Here is a 20496-nt window from a genome sequence, read left to right as displayed (position 1 = left end):
GGGGGGTTTAAAGGTACCACTTTTCGGTTTTTCGCTTAATCCTCGGAAACTATGCATCCTAGTGACATGACTACTATGAACCGAAAAAAGCTAATTCAATTTGCTACAGGTGAGATACTCAAGTTTTTCTATATCTTGTATAGTTTTCGCGGCATCTGCTCTAGAAGATCTGTAATATTGGAAATTTTATTTTTGTCTTACATGTTCCTATCAGGAGAAAATCGACTAAATAAACATTGAGCAAACGTTCTAGACATGCGGGAGCATGTTAAGCCTAGTTCCAGGGAGGGGACTGCACCGTGCGTATATTTAGACGAACCACTTGCAGCCACTTTTGACTCCTCATCACTGAAAAACTACTGTGCGTTAACACTTAAAATTTGGCTCATGTGTTGAGACTTACGAGATAAACATCAGCTTCAAATTTCACAAATATACATCAAACGGTTCTTTAGGTATTGACGTCCAAAAATCTACATGTCTGACCTATAGACCAAATTCTAACCACTTCCAGATGACTTTGAAGGTTCAAATTTGGCATACAGATAGGTAGATGCGTAAATACAAAGGAAGAAACAAAAAACCAGTAAATTTTAACATTTCACAGGTAATAGATAGATTTTAGTGTTCTAAATGTCGATTTTTGAACGTCAATACCTAAATAACCGTTTGATGTATATTTGTGAAATTTGAAGCTGATGTTTATCTCGTAAGTCTCAACACATGAGCCAAATTTGAAGTGTTAACGCACAGTAGTTTTTGAGTGATGAGGAGTCAAAAGTGGCTGCAAATGGTTCGTCTAAATATACGCAACGTGCAGTCTCCTCCCTGGAACTAGGCTTAACATGCTCCCGCATATCTAGAATGTTTGCTCAATGTTAATTAAGTCGATTTTCACCTGATGGAAACATGTAAGACAAAAATAAAATTTCCAATATTACAGACCTTCTAGAGCAGATGCCGCGAAAACTATACAAGATATAGAAAAACTTGAGTATCTCACCTTTAGCAAATTGAATAAGCTTTTTTTGGTTCATAGTAGTCATGTCACTAGAACGCATAGTTTCCGAGGATTAAGCAAAAAACCGAAAAGTGGTACCTTTAAACCCCCCTCTTCCCGCCGGCTCAAGGGCTAAGGGCGGGGACTTTTGCTATGTTCACCTCCTAACTAGTCTATATAAAGTCCCGAGGTCAGAAATTGTGTTCCACGGATTTCTCTCTACACCGTCGTTAAGGCATTCATTGACTGGACTAATCGTCATATTTCGATATTGTGCAAGATACTTAATTCATTTTCGTAACGTTTAGGCCATAGAATTAGATTTTAAATCGGAAATAATTCCTACAAAAAATTGAATTGTTTTAATGGCTTCACTTGTTGCCCATTAATACTATCCTAGGTTTTCGACTTCGGCGGAGTTGTGCTTAAGTAGTGGGGCCCCTCGAAAGGGCAATTTTTGCGGTTTTACTGTTATACCGCGTAAAGGACTTACTGTATTGAAAACTGATCTTTATGACGGATGAGAGTAGGCGCACACCGTTGATTTTTCGTCGGCCGATAGTTTAGTCGGGCAGTTGATCAGTATGGGCATGTATGGGAGTGCGCACACTACGCCGATTCGATTTGGCCGATTCTTGATACAATTTAAAATCGGGCACAACTATCGGCCAACTAAAAATCAACGGTGTGCGCCTACTCTGAAGGACATTCAATCCTGCATTGAATAAGACCAAATTCATATGTTTTGGACAAACTGTTCTCGTGCTTATCTTCGACAAAGTAAAATATACCCGCAGGGTCCCAAACCTTGAAAAGTGCCGCCTTAACCAGCGTATCCCTGTCAAGCCTCACGAGTTGGATTTACCTATCCTTGTTCCTCCTTCATCCTTAACTACGGTTGCTGCACCTCTTCTCTGCACTCTCCTGAACGACTCTGTGTTATCTGCTATGGCTACCCCACTTTCTTGCACCCTACTGCACGACTGAGTTGCCTAGCCGTACGCCTTTTTTTTACGGGGAAAAAAAATGCGTTGAATCGCATACCTACTCTGCGGGGACAGGGTAGGTTATGTGGGGCTCACCAAGTCAGAAGGACGAGGCATAACCACTAAAAAGACCCCGGTGCTCCGTCACTCGCCATAAGTGGGAGGAGACTGTGGGTTTCCGGACAAAGCCTTCTCTACCCGGCGATTGCCCGCCTACACAGCGAGTCCTACAAGCCCCCCAGGACGGGGGGCGACAGGAACAGCTGGAAGCACACAGCTGTTCCCGTCCGACGGTAGTGGTGTGCAATGCAGGCAGGGGCGCCTCCACACCCCCGGCCCGCTGGCCAACACCGAGGAGAGGAAACTGGAGGCGATCATATTGTCGCCTCCTCTGACCCCTCCGCCGTCGCCGGAGCGAGGGCGTGTTTGGATCATCCTCGCGCTCTCGCTCCGCGGCCTCCTTCTGAGACATCACGTCTTCACAGAAGGAGGCCATTGCCATCCAGGCCTCGTTGCTGTCCAGTGTCCAGAATAACATAATAGGCTATAATTTATGACGATCTGTGACAAACGAAATTTCACGCGGGTGAAGCTGCGGGCAAAAGCTAGTTAAAACAAGAAAACCTTCTGTAGGAATTATTTCCGATTTGATTGATTTTCATGTCTTATTCTACTGGCCTAGTTGGCATTACTGCTTTGGTTTACATGACTTTCTGTACATTTTGATTCTTAATGTTTTTATAAAAATATGCAAGATTTTCCTAATCTTTGTTTCATTTTTAAATGACTCCGATACTTCGTGCTGTACTAGATAGTGGCGAAAGTCTTTTCGCTTGAAGGAAGGCGTATACCTTTGCAAAATCTGTTGTTGATGATGATGGTACCTTCATTCTATTTCGTAATGTAGACAGTAAAAATTTCCAAATTGCGGTTTTGTGGGGGGCCCCGAAACGAGCTGTGCCTAGGGGCCCCGAGATGGTTAATCCGGCCCTGGCCGCATACGTGTTGGCGCGCTCACCATACAAACTGCGCCCGTGCGTTTCTATACGAAGATGACCTACTCATTTTTATTTACTCTGCTATTGTGGTCTGTTCTAGATACTAATGGGAATAGATTCTATATCAGTGTTTGCGAATCAAGTATTCCACGAAGCTGATCCGAGCAAGGCTGACCTGTGCTCTGTACTCCTTGCTATGGTCTGGTGTTGCGCCAACTTGCTGAGTGGAGTATTGTCTGACAGAATTGGGAGACGAGTAAGTGTTTCGTTCGTTTGTTTCAGCCAAATGACGTCCACTGCTGGATTAGAAAGGCCTCCTTCAAGGATTTATATAAAGAAAGAAATAAAGAAAATTTATATCATCACACTGAACATAATAGACAGATCTTTAAAAATTTATGTACATAAAATATACAATGATACTGAACACCCCATGACACTGGTCTTCCGTGGACACCCTCGATGCCCTAAGCAGGCTAGATCAGTTTTGAAATATACGTACTACAATAATCCGGCTCGAAGGACCAATGTACATTTATATTTCACAAAATAGCTATATCCTTATTAATAGAGTATCCTTTTTGATAGAGTATCCTTTTTAATCTAATGCTGTAACAATAATTATTTCCTCATTCTCCACCAGCCACTGTTGATAGGATCTTCATACCTGGTAGCAGCCTGCCTGGTAACTCTTGGGGTGCTGCTCCAAACGAGGATAGCTCCAGCGTGGGTGACCGCTACCTGCATCATGCTGTACTGTTTCTTCTTCATGCTCGGCGCTGGGACGGTGCCGTATATGCTTTTAGCCGAGGTCTTCAATCCTAAGGTTGGTCACAATACCTCATAATGGTTATGGGTGTAGGATGTAATATTGAAATTCCAACTTAGGACTTGGAAACGGGGACTTAAAAACTTTATATTATCCCAACTATATAATATTATAAATGCGAAAGTAACTCTGTCTGTCTGTCTGTCTGTCTGTCTGTTACGCTTTCCCGCTTAAACCTCGCAACCGATTTTGATGAAATTTGGCATAGAGATAGTTTGAGTCCCGGGAAAGAACATAGGATAGTTTTTATCCCGGTTTTTGAAACAGGGACGCGCGCGATAAAGTTTTTCTGTGACAGACAAAATTCCACGCGGGCGAAGCCGCGGGCGGAAAGCTAGTACTATTATAATACGGGATTTCTGTGACGGGTCTGGATGTTACTAGAATTACATACATAAAAAAAAGTATTTTTATAGCATAATTGCTTACTTTGGAGCCAGATGGCGCTATGTGACATTGTCCAAAGATAATTAAATTTATTTATATGAAAAAAAATCTTGGGAAAGGTTAAAGCCCGCTATCGCTCTCGCACACTCACTGCGGGCACGCGTCGTACAGTCGCGACAGCAATATAATTACGCGCGAGCGATAAGGATGGGTAGCTTGTGAAGTATACGAGAGAAAGGAAACACGTCTATTGTGTGCACGGTTTATTTTAGACTGGCGTTACATTTCGGGTCTTACACTTTTTAACTGACAACTAGTTATCTTAAACTACCTACATACACTACAATCCTTCACCCTTATTTATCGTTAATTAACATTTTTTTTACGAACTAAATTTATAATTACATTTCTATGTACGTACGTACGCATAAGTTACCTTAATAATAATGATAAGTATACAAACAATAAAAACTACAATTTATATTTTGGAGGGTTGAGCCTACACTGTCGTATCGGTCGGGACTGGGGCGGCTCGGGCGCAGGCGGGCTGGGCGCGGACGCGGCGCCGCCGGCGCTCGGCTCGCGCTCGTTGCTGGGCGGTTGGGTGGTGCTGGTGGTTCCCGCTGGTTCTTGGCTTGGCGGGCGCGTCTCCTCTGGACCGGCTTCATTCATAGTGGTACTGGGGATAGATAGCCTGTTCTCATCCTGTTTATCTGACAGGGGTGAGTTAGGACAAATGAGTGAACTCCTTGACCTACGTTTGAGCTGATCAATATGTCTATGGTTCTCTCTCCCTAACCCATCTAGTACCTTATAGTCGGTACCTCCTATTTTCTGCGATACCTCCCCTGGTAACCATCGCGTCGTACCTTGATAGTTCCTATACCATACTTCCTCCCCCGCGTGCAATTCTCGATTATCTCCTGGCTGTCCCCTACTCTCTGCCTGACGCGCCTGCACTATACTGACTCTGTTCTCGACGTTAGGTCTTAGGATATCTAATTTGGTCCGGAGTCGCCTACCTAACATGAGCGCCGCAGGACTTTCTCCTGTGGTGCAGTGTTCCGTGTTACGGTAGTGTAATAAGAAAGTATTCAAAAATAAGTGAACGTCGAGATTTAGTCTTATCGCCTTCTTAATAACTTTTTTAATCGTGCGAACCGCATTCTCGGCCGCACCGTTCGAAGCCGGGTGATAGGGGGCAGTAAAAAAATGAGCGATACCACAACCTCGCAAAAATTCTGAAAATTCTTTGCTTGTAAAAGGGGGCCCATTGTCCGAAACTAACTGCTTGGGAAGTCCCCATCGCGCGAATAACTCCGAAAGTTTATGAATAGTACTCGTAGCCGCAGTGCTCGGTACCTGGAACACTTCTAGCCATTTGGTTTTAGCATCTATAATTACTAGGTAGGTTTTATTAAAAATAGGTCCCAAAAAGTCTACGTGCAACCGCGACCACGGAGCGGCGGGCCAGGGCCAGGGGCTGGGCGCGTGGCGCGGCGGCGCGTCCGCCTCCGCCGCGCACGCCGGGCACGCGCGGCACATCGCCTCCACCGCCTCGTCGATCCCCGGCCACCAGACGTAACTTCGAGCTGTCGCTTTTGTTTTTACTATTCCCATGTGGGATTCGTGTAATTGTAATAATACTTTACTCCTACAATTTTCAGGTATGACTACCCTGTGACCCCACATTATACAACCTAATTCCTCATAAATCTCATTTCTGCGATTAAAATATGGTTGTAAGTTTTTAATCTCGGAATTACTAGGCCAGCCGTCTCTTATGTAACTGAGTACCCGACCTAACATAGCATCGCGCTGCGTTTGTTTTTTCAACTCATTATAATCTAGTAACATCTCATTTTGCGCAAAATGTAAATAAGTTTGTTCAGGTAATTCCAAGCAATCGCTCGTATTGGGTAATTTTAATGAAACGGGGAGCCGAGACAGGCCATCTGCTCCATTGTCTTTAGAGCTAACAAATTCTATGTCGTATGTATAAGCCGCTAATTTAATCGCCCAACGCTGTAACCGGCTTGCCGCCATTTGCGGTATGCCATTTTTAGGGCCGAATATACTGACCAAGGGTTTGTGATCGGTTCGTAAAACAAATCGTCTACCGTATAAATACTGATGCAACTTTCCTAAACAAAACACAATCGCAAGCGCCTCGCGATCTATTTGCGAATAATTTTTCTCTGCGTCTGTGAGCGCACGGGACACATAGATAACGGGCCGCTCCCGCCCCGCGCCCGCGCCCCCCGCCCCGCCATCAGCTGAGCTCGCAGACCGCTGCGTCAGCACGCCGCCTATGCCGCGGGCGCTTGCATCGCATGTTAAATATAAAGGCTGTTCCGGGTCATAATGAGTTAAAACTTCAGCACTGCTTAAAATTGACTTAATATGTAAAAATGATATTTCTTGTTCTTTGTTCCATCTCCATGGCACATTTTTTTTTAGTAGTGTGTACAGAGGTGCTAGAATAAAGCTAAGATTTTTAACGAACTTCGCATAAAAATTAACTAAACCTAAAAAGGATCGTAATTCTGAAACATCTCGAGGACGAGGGATTTTTTTAATAGCTTCTACTTTTTCAGGATCTACTTTTATTCCCTCTTTTGAAATTAAGTATCCCAAGTATTTAACCTCATCTACCATGAATGAGCATTTACTTCTTTTTAACCTCATTCCATGACTATGTAACCTTTGAAGTACTTTACTCAGAGTAGCCAAATGTTCCCTGTCCCCTCCCCCTGTCGCAATTATTACGTCATCTAAAAATATTTCTACGTTCGGAATATCTCCTAGAAGGTTATACATAATGCGCTGAAAAATTCCCGGGCTTGAAGATAAGCCATAAACTAGCCTATTGTATTTGAATAGCCCCCTGTGTGTGTTGATTACAGTGAGTTCATTCGAGCTATCTAACTCAACCTGATTGTAGGCTTGGGAGAGGTCAATTTTGGAAAACATTTTCGCCCCTTTGAGACCAACCAGGAGGTCCTCGATACGCGGTAAGGGGAACCTATCAACCAACAAAACTGGATTTAATGTTATTTTGTAATCAGCACAAATTCGGAGTCCACCATCCGCCTTCCTCACCGGTACTAAAGGCGTCGCCCAGTCCGAGTGGTCCACGGGCTCGATGACGCCCGCCGCCAGCATCTGGTCCAGCTCGGCGTCCACGCGCGCCCGCAGCGCGTAGGGCAGCGCGCGCGGCCGGCAGAACACCGGCGCCGCGCCCGAGCGCACGCGCAGCGTCGCCTTGCACCCGGTGAACCGACCCAGTCCCTCCGAGAATAACTCCTTATACCTATCGAGTAACGATGACAAACTATTATTATTACTGTCTTTAATACAATTGTTATTCGAAACCTGATATTTATGAAACGGTGGAATGGAGATATTTAATTCGCTAAGCCAATATCGCCCTAATAGGGACGTCGTCCCTCCTTTTATTACAAATAATTCTAATCTTTTACAAACATTATTATATTTAACTTGCGGTTTGATAGTACCTAACGGTTTAATCTTACTGCCATCGTAGAACTTGAGTATGGTTTTACATGGTTCTATAGGATTAATCTTGAAATATTTATGGTATGTAATTTCACTTATACACGATATGGCTGATCCCGTATCGACTTCCATCTCTATATTGTGTCCATCAATAAGTAAAGACAGGCTCACCGGTTTATATCCGTTCAAGTTCAGCTGGAATAATTCCTCTTCTGCTTGCGTCAGCCGCTCATCCGCGGCGTCCTCACCGGCAGAGTCCTCGGTGAATTCCGTTACGTGATGCATCCCTCGCTTGAAATCGCCCTGGCTACCCCGCTCCGGGCACACCCGCCGCAAATGCCCGCGACGCCGACATCTACTGCAGATGAATTCCTTGTAACGGCAATTTTCGTGGCGATGGTCTTGTCCGCCACATGCGCCGCACGCCGCATCCGACGGGCCTCCGCGTGCCGCCGGCCCCGGTGGTTGCGCGCGCCACCCCGCTCCGCGCCACGTGTCCGACGGGCCCCCGTGCGCCGGCGCTGCCGGTGGCGGTGCGCGCCACCCCGCTTTCCCGCCGCGCCCACGCGAGAATGACCTCATCGCGTGCACCTCGGCCGCCGTTGACATCCCTGCCGCCTTATTCCCAAATTCCACCACGGCTGCGTCTCTCTCCGCCGCTTCTAATGCCGATGCCAATTTTACCGCTCCTTGGTATTTTAAATCGTCCTCCGCGAACAGGCGTTGTCGAATAATGTCACTGCGTAATCCACATACGAACTGATCTCGTAAATTGTCCTCTAGGCTGGCCGAAAAATCGCAAAATCTTGATAACTTCTTCAGTTCTGATACGTACTGCGCAACGGATTCTTCATCTTTTTGCCTCCTTTGTCTAAAGCGATATCTTTCCGCCATGACAGATGGTTTCGGTTGTAAGTGTTCACGCAATAATTTCACTATTTCTTCATATGTTTTCTGAGCCGGTTTTTCTGGGCTGGTTAGATTACTCAGGAGCTCATAGGTTTCGTCCCCCATGACCGCAATTAACGTTGGCCGCCACATGGTTTTGTCGACCTTGTTGACCTCTAAATACATCTCTAACCGCTCCACGTACAAAGTCCAATTACCACCGTCGACTTTAAATTCGCCGATTTTGCCGATTGACGCCATTCCGACAGAACAAAATCTTGCAACTACACCGATAATAATTGTTAATATTTAAAATCCTCGTTCGCCACTGAAGTATACGAGAGAAAGGAAACACGTCTATTGTGTGCACGGTTTATTTTAGACTGGCGTTACATTTCGGGTCTTACACTTTTTAACTGACAACTAGTTATCTTAAACTACCTACATACACTACAGCTTGGGGTCATTGGACAAAATTCTACGTGCTCACAGACCAGACTATAGTAGAGGACTTGTGTTGCTTTCATTGAACTTTGCGTCTGTCTTCAGGTCCAAACATTAGCATCTATGTTGATCACCGAGTGGATCTGGCTGGTCGGCTTCGTCATCCTGGCCGTCTTCAACTGGCTCAACCGGCTCATCGGCATCCACGCCACGTTCTACATCTTCGCCTTTAACGCCCTCTTCAATGCTACCTTCAGTTACTTCTTGGTGCCTGAGACGAAGGGCCTGTCTAATAAAGAAATACAAGTGGCCCTTCTTAAAGGGCGAAGAAAATAGTTTTGAGGACAATGTCTTGAATAAAATTATGTGATAAGCAAAATAAATTATTTTTAAAAGTGGTGTTTACTCAACCAAACAAAAGACGTCCACTGCTGGACAAGTGCCTCCCTAAAGATTTTCACGATGACCGGTTCTGCGCTACCCATATGTAGGAGTTTCAAGTGACTATCACGAGATCGTCATTGAAATTAAGTTTATAAACTATTCATTTTTATAATAAAGTACAATTTACGAAATAGTAGAATAAACAATTTGTTTGCGCCATAATTTAAAGAGTATTTATTTTGACTCGTTTTGGTCTGTTATCTGCGTGCAAAATGCATTTCCTACTCCCATCCTTGTCCCGCACGTATTGCTAGAAGAGTACGAAGATACTTGGCGTCACCGGCGGCTTCTGCATCATCCGCGAGAGGTCGCTGCTATTAGAATTTGAATTCCGTCGCACGCACCGCCGAGAAGTGATGACTGCGTGACCGCTCCTGTGATTTAATTATTTTGTACACTAATTGAACTTTATTATACCCTAACCCTGTGTGCCTAGTGATCGTCTAGCTTGCTGAAAGGTACTACGTGAAGAGTGTTTTGCGTTCTGGAAGAGGAATTGTCCAGGCCGCCAACGTGCTTGAGCGCGTGGTACCTCGAGGCGTCTGAAAAGAGCCCTTGTGATTCCATCTGCAACAACTAGTAACTCAAGGTACGTGCAATCCTGTGCTTCTTCCACCGGGCTGTTATTGTCAATTCTCCCGCCCAGCCCGGCATTTTCCAGCATTTTTACGAGGTGTACCGACCGCCATTTTTGCCATTTGACCCCGCTTTATTGATACAGTCCACTTGTTCTTTTTGCTCCCCTTTTATCCAGTAGGCCTAAGATGCGCGCCGTGATAACTTTTATCGACGTCAAAATGTATCGTATCGTATGTAATCGCGGCGCGCATCTTAGGCCTACAGCTATGAATAACGTATGATTTCGGTCAACCATGATTGTATTACAATGATCATCACAAAGACAAATAGGTACATAAAAAGATAATAAGTAGCACCTAAAATCATAGAGAAGGCAATCCAGTTTGCGGGAGCTAGAAATGCAGAACGGATCGGTTTTTTGCCGGACACTGCCAACGGAATAGCCATATTAATACACATTCATATGAAATGTAATGAAATAGTTTATTCAGTACAAAGACAAAGGCCCTTTCCAGGGCTTATACACGTCCCAAATATAGCTTGTCCTACCACTGATTTGGGACAACATTAATATGGGCTGGTGCTGAGAGGAAGTGGCGAAAAAACTCAGTCACCATAGATAATAATATACTAGTTTATGTACCTATGTAGTACATAAATGGACACTTATTTTATACTACGCATGGAAAAAGGTCGTAGGCGTCAATGAACAAAAAATCACATTAAAGAAATGTAAATTTATAGAAGGTATGGTGTGTGGTCTGACGACTTACAGAATTGGCTATGTTACGATACCTATTTACTATACAAAGGCTCTATGAAACAGGCGTGAATTTTTCTTTATGTGGATTTTCCAAAGCTTTGAAGCACGTGTCTACAGCACGCTTTAGTAAGCATCACTAATTCCAAAGAACGTCAGTGCTCGAAAAACGTGAATTCCTTCTATTTTGTTTTGTATGAAGCATACAACAATACTCGCGCAATTTGGCTAAGTTTATAATTGATTCGATAAAATAGAACCTCCACCTTTTTTGAAGTCGGATAAAATGACTGAAACGAAGACTGAATTCAGTAACTTTGAGATGGGTTTACGCACGTCACTACTACTGGAATGTGTTTTTTAAAATAACCCAATTTAAAAAGTCTATTTTATGTAATAAAAGAAATTGAAAAAGAACAAACAACAATTTTGTTTTTGCTACAATTTGTTTTTATGGATTGTATCCAGTTTTGCGAGCCAAACAAAAAAAAACATTTTCTTTAGCAATTTTGTTTTTTTACGGAATGGAATNCTGATTCTTCATCTTTTTGCCTCCTTTGTCTAAAGCGATATCTTTCCGCCATGACAGATGGTTTCGGTTGTAAATCAGAATTGAGTTCTCTCGACGTCGGACGCGTGTCGAGTTGTTATGCGAATATTATTATCTAGTTCACAACAGTTCGTGCTCTTTGTAGTAGTGCATTTCGGGTGTGATTGGCATAAACCTTAACTGCGAGCAAGTTGTGAGAGGAACGTTCCTCCCGTCTCTTCTAAGCCTCACTCGGAACTGTTCGCCACTGTTTCGTGCTACATCGGCCTACCGCAAAAAAGGACAGGTGTATGTGCTTAGCCCCATCTCACTTACGGCACCTCTTCGCTACTCACTGTTACATCGTACCCACATCACAAAACGTAATAATAAGCGTACAAAGAAGCCCTACAAGAACCAGCTCACAGCCAGATCTGTCAACGCATCGCGATGATGACCCCATCATTGCGGCCGCTAGAAAGAGAAAGGGCCCTANTAAGTATAGAATAGATGAGTTACAATAAGTAGACTCACGGCTTGACGTTTCGTGGTGACAAGCAGAAAAATATGAACTGACTTTGTCCAGCAGTGGACGTCTTTCGGCTGAAACGACAACGACGACGATCTGTGATAGTAAAAAAAGAATTATATGAAAAAGATTTTTTCATATAATTCTTATTTTTCTTGGACCACAACCACCGTATCACTTTAGCGGCACGAAGTAGAAATTAATTATAAGAGGCTGGCAAACTTGCCGTGCCGCTTATTGGGCTTTAGGCAAAAATATGGGACAGCAATGTGCAAGCGAGATTCGACCTAGCCTGGAGGGTGGTGCGATGTAACGTGTGGCAGTTTTGTGTAACTATTTTAGGGAACTTCTGGCTGAGAGTACGTGGGACAATTTATGCTGAAATTGAGGGATTGAAAGGTAAAAATATTAAGAGATAATTACATTATATTAAACCTGAGTATTAAAATAAATAAATAAATCAATCATCATAGCATCCTGAAGATTTGGTTGGGGAAACTTTATTTTAAGAAAAGTTTAAAGAATTTTACTGGTATTTTGTGTTGGCACATCCTACTAATATTATACTTACATGCGAAAGTTTGGATGTCTGGATATTTGTTACTTTTTCACGCAAAAACTATTAAGCAGATTTTGTTGAAACTTTACAGTATTATTGTTTTTAACCGAGAATAACATATAGGCTATAATTTATGACGATCTGTTACAAAATAAATTTCACGCGGGTGAAGCCGCGGGCAAAAGCTAGTTCTTCATAGTTCATGAAAGGCTAGGCTGATTTAAAAAATCTCAAAAAAATACAGTTGCAAAAAAAGACATCAAAGGGTTAAAAATCTATCAACGTTACCTATTTTGCCACCGTGCTTGTATAAGGTCAACTTTGCTATGAAAGTTGACCTTTTACAGGCATATTGACAAGTCACGTTGCCTTTTGTGCACGTCAAAAACAATACTTTGTACACACGATACAATCTATTTTTGCTATCAAACAAAAATAGTTTTCTTCTGAATGGGACGCGTAATCGCATGTTTCAGATTGAAGTATTTATATCTTTATGCTCATGACACTTTATTTACACACAAGTGACAAAGACTTCTGGAACAGATTTATTTACATACAGATGTAAAGAACATTCCTGGAAAAAAAGATTATGTGTTCCAATGAAATACGTGACGGAATCACAAATATTTGTACGGAAATAAAATTGATAACAATGTGTTTTATTTTTACCAACACATAAAAAATATACCTCAGGCGGCAGTGGAACCTTCGACCTTTCGCTTCCCGGGTGACTGCTATGACCATTGAACTTTGGGAACAATGAGGGTTTTCGCGATTGAAAAATCCGCCAGATGGCGGGACGCGGACGTGGGGTCCGACCGCTTCGTGGATTTTGACATAAATATCTGTACATGTCATGTCAAAAATAACCAATCACGCAGCATCTGGACCCCGCGTCCACGTATCGCTATCTGGCGGATCCTTCAATTGCGAAAACCCTCATTGAATACGATATAGGTATTATTACAAAATACAAACGTGACATTAAATTTCATTACCTAGACTACTATAGTTCATTCGTTTCAGCCAAATTACTGCTGCTTGATAAAGGCATCCCCCAAGAATTTCCATCGACCGATCCTGCACTGCCTGCATCCAGGCACTTCCCGCGACCTTCATCAGGTCGTCAGTCCACCTAGTGAGGGGCATACTATCGTATTATAAAATATAGATTTATTAAAGCAACCAAAGACACTTCCATTTCAATATTACTTGTCTTTTTTTGTTTGCAAGATATTCTTAGTTGCTGGCGCGGATTTTAACATTTTATGGTTCGCGCGTAAAGCTGAACAAATAAAGCCGAATAACAAGTTAGAGATAGTGAAAAAGTTCAATCTTTTTTGAGCAGATTCTAATAGACTTTAAATGGATCACTTTTATTGACACAAAAGTGCTCTATTGACTATTTCTATCTTCCTAGATAGCATCAATCCAATTTTGATTAGTTCTAAACTCTAAATCCACAAGAATAAAGTTGCTTCCGCATTTTTATTATATCCCAAGATATTCGGCGGCTTCACAACTTTTCTTGGCTCAGCTTCTTACCGGGTGACTTCCCGGTTTTTCTTAAATAAACGTCAGTCTTAAGTTTCCGGTATGCAAATAATACTGTACATAAATTATTCTGGCTTCACCTTAGCACGGCTTTGGGTGAATTTTTGGTGAATTACGAGAGAATAAATCTTCAGGTTTGTTCTACAAAAAATGGGGGAAAGAATTCCGGGTATAATGGTCTATGTGTGTTTTAATGGTCCCGCCCTTGGGGTTCTGTGGGAATGAAAAAGCTACTGAATTAATTATGGATACAGAGGTTAAGGTTGTTCCGAAGAGGAATGTTCTTCAGATGCTGACGTTGTAATAAATAGTTTGTAGTAGAGACGACCGCTAGAATAGCGATAATTTTTGTTGCAAAATGAAACCTATTATAACTACTTAAGTACCTTCTATTTGTACATCGAGATCTTACTCAGTGTCATTATATTGACTTACTTGAGTTAAGTAAGGTCCTATGTCCCCTAGATGGGGCAGAGGGCGTCCACAACAGTCCTCCATCGCGTTCGGTCTTAAGCTTCGCGTTTGATCTCGCTCCAGGTCTTGCCGATTTTGCGCCGCCAAGTTTGCTTGGGGCGACCACGTTTGCGTTTTCCTTGGGGGTTCCAATCCAGAGCTTGCTTAAGGATGTGATCGGGATCCCTTCGGAGAGTGCTATTTATATTGGCCTTACTCTATTTCTGGGTGGAACTGTAGGGACAAAAAAAACGTGACACACTACATAAACTATCATAGTATCTTTTATTTGGTTTTAATCACTATCAGAAAATTTACGATTTGTAAAAACTAAAATATGTTCAAACCAGTCATGGTTTAAAAAAATTTAACGTAAAACTCTCAAAACTACCTGAAGTTCTTTTTGTAAAATCCATCCTCGTCATAACACCGAACACTACCAAAAAATACAGCTCAAACTCCAATCGCTAATAAACTTATGACACGTGAAACAATATATCGCTCATGTGTAACACGACGCCCTCGGACGGCGAGCTTATAAAAACGTGTCACAGCCAATACGTCGCGCGAATTGCGTCAATAAAAATGCGAGCTGACGTAAATCCGTGCTGTATCCAGCGATCAGTCCGTCAGATACATAATCCGGGGAGAGTGACGGGACACACGGCCGGGTGGGATGGCGAGCTGTTTGGGCTTGTGACTGATACACGTACGGTAGTTGATTCTTTGTAATGTATAGTACGAACTGTGTCAAAAATCTGTTTTAGTGTAATAGAATGGAAACATAAAAGTAAAATAAAGAAACGTTTTAATTTACTTTTCTTTTTCCAATAACATGTCGATAATATGAACAGATCCAAAATTACAAATTACAAACTCTACTAAACCTAGTCCACTACACTACACCAGATGCGACAGCGCACATTAGAGGACAAAACGCGGCCACAGACGCGGCCACAAAACGCATGCGTGCGTCATTTCATACATTAGCTGTCATTGTGACTCTGCGACATGTCGCGGCGACAAGCATGTCGTTTTATCGCCCAATGTGCGCTGTCGCCTAGTGGCAACAATTTTTATTTAGTGACAACAATTTATACAATATTATTAAGCTAAAAAAGGCCTTTTGAGGATTAGCTCCGATAAGTAAGTCCAATCAGATTCAATAGAACAATGGTTTTCTATTTAGGCTGAAATCCCCAGGCATTGTGGTGAGGCTTCATTAAGGCAAGGTTACGTCATCCTACACGCCTTAGGCTTAAGAGACCTATTTCTAATATAAAACGACGACCGGATCAATCTTCATTGATATTGATTTAGTATATACTGCTTCTTTCTAAGGTTAGTGAGTCTTTCAGTGACTTTGGCTTGGTCCACGGGCCAAGTCGCTGCGCTGATTTGAATTTTTAAATTGTTTATCTTCCAGTGACTGGGCCCACCTTAACGTTTAGTTAATAAATCAAACACCAAATTAACAAAAATATACTCTAGTATTTTAAAGGTGGGCCCCAGTCACTGGAGGAAAAACTATTTAAAATTTCAAACCAGCGACTTGGCCCGTGGTCTAAGCTAAAAGTGGGCCAAGACACTGGAAGACTCCGGTTAATAAACGAGTATATTGTACGTAGTTCGTATCGTTATCAACAAGGCCTTTGAACCACTGCTGGACGTAAGCCGCCCTAGGAGCACCCACAGTACAATTTCGCTGATTTCGTTTGGTACTATTAACTCTTTTTAGGGTTTCGTAGTCCTGACAAGGAACCCTTATAGTTTCGACTGTCTGTTTGTCTGTCCGAGGATTTTATGTAAGACAAAGCAGATATTTGACCGCAATAGCACCTGGTGTTAAGTGAGGTGTAGTCTAGGACGGTACATATCTGCCCTGTAAGTGCCTATTCACTCTCGCCTTGGATTATAGTGTTCAGGAAAGACGCCTATATGAGCTAAAGACACGTTTATGTGAAATAGTTTTTGAGTTATGAGAGAGTCAAAAGTGGCTCCATATGGTTCGTGTAATATTACACACGGTGCTCTCGCCAGTTCTGTTATTTGAACTTGGCTGGACACGCTACCGGGTGTCTAAATCACGTCACGAGATTTCAAGCATAGACCTTTCTCTTTACATTGCTAGTAGACTAAGAGCTAGTGAACGCCAGACCTACGTCATTTTATAAAAGCTGAAAGTTTGTCAGCGTATGCTCCTAATATAGGATATAATGTTGGTGAATTATGAAGTTTGGGTCATCGTGGCTTTGGGAGCTACCCTAAAAAACTGTCCGGTAAGGAGTTAGAACTATTAAAACTGTCTGGCTGTTGGGGAAAATACTTCTAATTATTGCCCAAATATTATACATACTGGGTGACTTTGTTATCAGTATCAATTTTTTTTAATAAGCTCGTTAGAACAATTTGACAATACAACTTTATCGTAATTATTTTTAATTGTGGTATTTTTCGCAAAAAAAATATTGAAAGTCTAATTCGCGGGTGCCCATAATAATATCTTAAGTTTTAAAGGTTATTGCTTATTTTCGCTCACCATTATGTCTATTAAGCTTTGCAGTTAACTGTGTGTACATTTTTTTCCATGAACGAAGCAAATTTTCCACGTGAGTCAATTTGGAAACCGCGCGCAGCGGATGAAAATAATTAAATAGGTATGGAGAAAAAAGTTTTGTTTTCTTTACGTAAATCAATTAAGTTACTGATACTGAGTCGATCCTGAAAATTTGGATACTGATACAAAAATCACCCTGTATAATATTTGCTCAAATATTATACATAGCATACGCTGACAAACTTTCAGCTTTTATAAAATGACGTAGGTCTGACGTTCACTAGCTCTTACTCTATAGAGTAGTAGTAGTAGAGAAGTAGAGAGTTTCGCGCTCTAGATCCAGATGCAAAATAAGGTAATAACTAATTTACTCTCAGTTTATGCATATTTCGCTAAGACATGCTCTATCCTCCTAGAATTTGAAACTCCACCATACGAGATACGGCTCTGTAAATTTGAATATGTAAAATACTGTCTCCGTAATGAAAATAGATTATCAACGGCTCGCAGAGAGGCTCGGAGCCCTCTGGCACTCGCACGTTAACTTTTACGTTGCCTATTAAAGGAATAATTGTCAGCCTAATGAGTTCGTATGCTGGTCGCATAGACTATTTCGCAGAAGGGACACTTCGTTGAAATATGTTTGTGGCATATTTAATCAATGAGCAAAAGTTATGGGCAGAATATTGAGGTTACATTCGCTTTCTTGTGGCGCAACGCATAATTATGTGAGAACCTGGCATTTCCCAAAACCATTTAAAACAATCAAACATTTTAAATTGCAAAAAATTCACGTTCATTTAATTCAAGTTTGTGATTATTATCTTGTAAGATAAGTCTGTGATTGTTTGTTTACTAACTTTTAATAAGTTTTTAATGTTGTTTAATAATAGTTGACATCCAGTATTCAAATAATGCGTTCACCTTTTAATTCAACTCTTTCTTCTGTACGAGTGCTACGAGTAAATAGCTGTAGACACCGTGTTTATGAATATCAAAGTATTGAAACATCTGTACCTGTCTAATCTTTCTGGAGAAAGTCCGCGTGGGTAAAAAGAGCGGGAAGGGGGTAAGTTATAGCCGTAATATGTCTTGATGGTTGCTTTCCATATTTCGGGGAAGTGGCTGAATGTATGACACTATTACATTACGTACGTTTTTAGGCATTATCTTTTGTGGTGCACTTCACTTTTACGACAAAGGACTCGTTTAAATCTGCTTGAATGGCGTATAAATATTTTTTGCTATTTTTATAAATTTTTGTGTCACAGAACATAATGTGACTCATGAAAATATTGAAAAGTAAATCATTATCTGCATAAAACAGGGTTACAAAGGTGTTTGGAGTACCTACCTTATATGAATTTATGTCATCATCATCATCATTTCAGTCACAGGACGTCTATTGCTGAACATAGGCCTCTTGCAGGCCTAGGCCAGCTTGTATTTAGCTCTTTCCTGCTACCTCTAAGTAAATAGCATTAAATTATTTATTGTCATCGAATTGTTACATTTTGAACGCCGAATATTGCCTGTAATTATATTTAGATCGTCATCATTCGTTAATGCAATACTCATCAAAATTGACTTTTAGGGTCTTTCTCGTTGAAGAATTCTCGTCATCCTTCGTTGAAGTCAGTTTTTAAAACAGTGACCTTGAGGTGAAATAGCAATTCATCTCTTTCATAAACTAAAACGATATGTATACGAAATGCTTTAAATTGTATCAGACGTCATTTATCATTCCGAATACATAAAACCTAAAAGTCTTAAGTAGGCACAATACGAAAAGAGTTTCTGCTCGCGAAAACTTAGATTTTGTTTCGGCTAGAAGTTGTTTTTGCCATAGTATAATTTATCTTCCACACAGGCCACGCTTTGTTGGCTCCAAATGTTGAATTCTTTTTGGTCGTCATGAAAAACATTTAAGTGATTTGTCTTGTTTTAAGACGGCATTTTCACGCGGGTTTGCTTGGGGTGCCTTAGTGTATTTCAGTCTTAAACTTAGCACTTTAACTTGCATGATGACCAGTGATTGGATAATCGGATCCTATTTACTTAAAGTTCGTTTTTGGCTAGGACATTATGGAAGCAGCTTCTTAAAACATATTTTTCTTAATTATAAATCCCAGGATTCTAGACTATTCGGGAATGCAAAACTAGTCGGTAATAACATGGTTAGGAAACTACGTCTTTGGCAATGTCGTGTTTATTTAAATTCCCGGATTTTTCGATACAAAAATGGATTAATTCATAATTAACCAACACCTCAACTTTAGGTGCATAACAAAATTAAATATGCATGTGCATGACTACTTGCTTAGGAATTTTTATTTGATGGTTAAGTTTATAACGTTTTTAATGTATTTGACCAAGGAATAGAACTAGATAGAACCTGATGGCGTTTGATTTCCTTAACGCATACTAATATTGTGGGCGATTTTGTACACGAACAACTGATATTTCAAAAATATTTATCCTGACGGTGTTATTAACCTATAATATAGGTACTTGTAGTTTAATATTTCATACTACTACTACACACTACTTCTCAGCACTTGCCAAATGTTGGTCTAGAAGCGCTGGTAGGGTAAAAAAGATTATGAGACATGTAGAGGCTCCTTAAGAGCATATGACGATTTGTAAGAACTATTTATTAGTCTAAACAAATAAAGAAATTTTGACTTTGACTTATATCAAAGCTATATTTCCAAGTAATTTTCTTAGTTATTTATTTATTTAGTCAAGCCTTTTAAAAATATCAAACATAAAAGCACAAAAAAGTAAAATTCTGAATAAACCTTTCAATTTTTTTTGTTAGTTTATGAACAATAGTAATATAAATAGTTCAAACGTTGAACAAACGGACCGCAGTGCGAACAATTCTTTTATGTATCAAAAGCGGCAAAGCAAATAACATGAGTTTTTAGTCATTTTTCAAACCACCTGCTGACAGAGCGATTCATCATGTTTTGTACCGGTTCAGTTTTTACAAATTCAACAATTTGCGACTGAAAACATGTCGTTTAAGGTCTTTTTGGTGAATGTATTGTAGACGTTGGTGTTCGTTTCAACCAAAAGATGTCCATTGTCAAACAAAGGCCTCCCCCAAGAATTTTCAGGTCCGGCAACTTACGGTGGCTTTCACCAGATCGTCGGTCCACTGATTTGGAGGCCTGCATCGTCATAGAGAACGGTGACAATTAAAGTTGTTCTGCGTTCGTTCGTTCGTTTCAGCCAAATGACGTCCACTGCTGGACAAAGGCCTCCTCCAAGGTTTTCCACAATATTTGAAAATTACACAAAACGATGATGATACCAACGGAACTGATTTTGATAAGAATTAGGTCACGCTAGTTCATGAATCCTTGACACCACTGAAAATCAGAACCTCTTGCTTTCAAATATTTGCTCTACCAAATATGGACGTTAAAAAATTCCAATTACCTGCCTCATTTAACTTCGATAGCGCATAAAT

The 20496-nt window shown here is 41.2% G+C and overlaps 2 protein-coding genes across 3 annotated transcripts; one reads left to right on the top strand and one right to left on the bottom strand.

Moving 5' to 3' along the window:
* Window positions 1-3090: 3090 nt before the first annotated feature.
* LOC114362749 (solute carrier family 2, facilitated glucose transporter member 2-like) lies at window positions 3091-9472 on the top strand. Its single transcript, XM_028318266.1, has 3 exons — window positions 3091-3240; window positions 3628-3810; window positions 9157-9472. Exons 1-3 carry the CDS (start codon window positions 3091-3093, stop codon window positions 9385-9387), a joined length of 564 nt encoding a protein of 187 aa, XP_028174067.1. The 3' UTR covers window positions 9388-9472.
* On the bottom strand, window positions 4627-9057 carry LOC114362757 (uncharacterized protein K02A2.6-like). Of its 2 annotated transcripts, none has more exons than XM_028318276.1 (2): window positions 6366-9057; window positions 4627-5989 (listed from the first exon to the last, which is right to left on the bottom strand). In XM_028318276.1, exons 1-2 carry the CDS (start codon window positions 8866-8868, stop codon window positions 5982-5984), a joined length of 2511 nt encoding a protein of 836 aa, XP_028174077.1. In that variant the 5' UTR covers window positions 8869-9057; the 3' UTR covers window positions 4627-5981. The 2 variants fall into 2 exon arrangements, with proteins under 2 accessions (XP_028174077.1, XP_028174078.1); XM_028318277.1 differs by lacking the exon at window positions 4627-5989 and having other exon boundaries at window positions 7432-7513; window positions 7891-9057.
* Window positions 9473-20496: the final 11024 nt, after the last annotated feature.

Source organism: Ostrinia furnacalis, unplaced genomic scaffold, assembly GCF_004193835.3.
Source record: "Ostrinia furnacalis isolate ACB-3 unplaced genomic scaffold, ASM419383v2 OfSCF6703, whole genome shotgun sequence".
Taxonomy (NCBI): domain Eukaryota; kingdom Metazoa; phylum Arthropoda; class Insecta; order Lepidoptera; family Crambidae; genus Ostrinia; species Ostrinia furnacalis.
The sequence above is the reverse complement of the archived record's forward strand: the minus strand, read 5'-3'. Positions and strand labels throughout refer to the sequence as shown.

Coding starts and splice junctions, on each gene's coding strand:
- LOC114362749 (XM_028318266.1), top strand. CDS start 3,091: ATGGGAATAGATTCTATATCAGTGTTTGCGAATCAAGTATTCCACGAA. Junction 3,241..3,627: donor CTGACAGAATTGGGAGACGA/GTAAGTGTTTCG, acceptor ATTCTCCACCAG/CCACTGTTGATAGGATCTTC. Junction 3,811..9,156: donor CCGAGGTCTTCAATCCTAAG/GTTGGTCACAAT, acceptor GTCTGTCTTCAG/GTCCAAACATTAGCATCTAT.
- LOC114362757 (XM_028318276.1), bottom strand. CDS start 8,868: ATGGCGTCAATCGGCAAAATCGGCGAATTTAAAGTCGACGGTGGTAAT.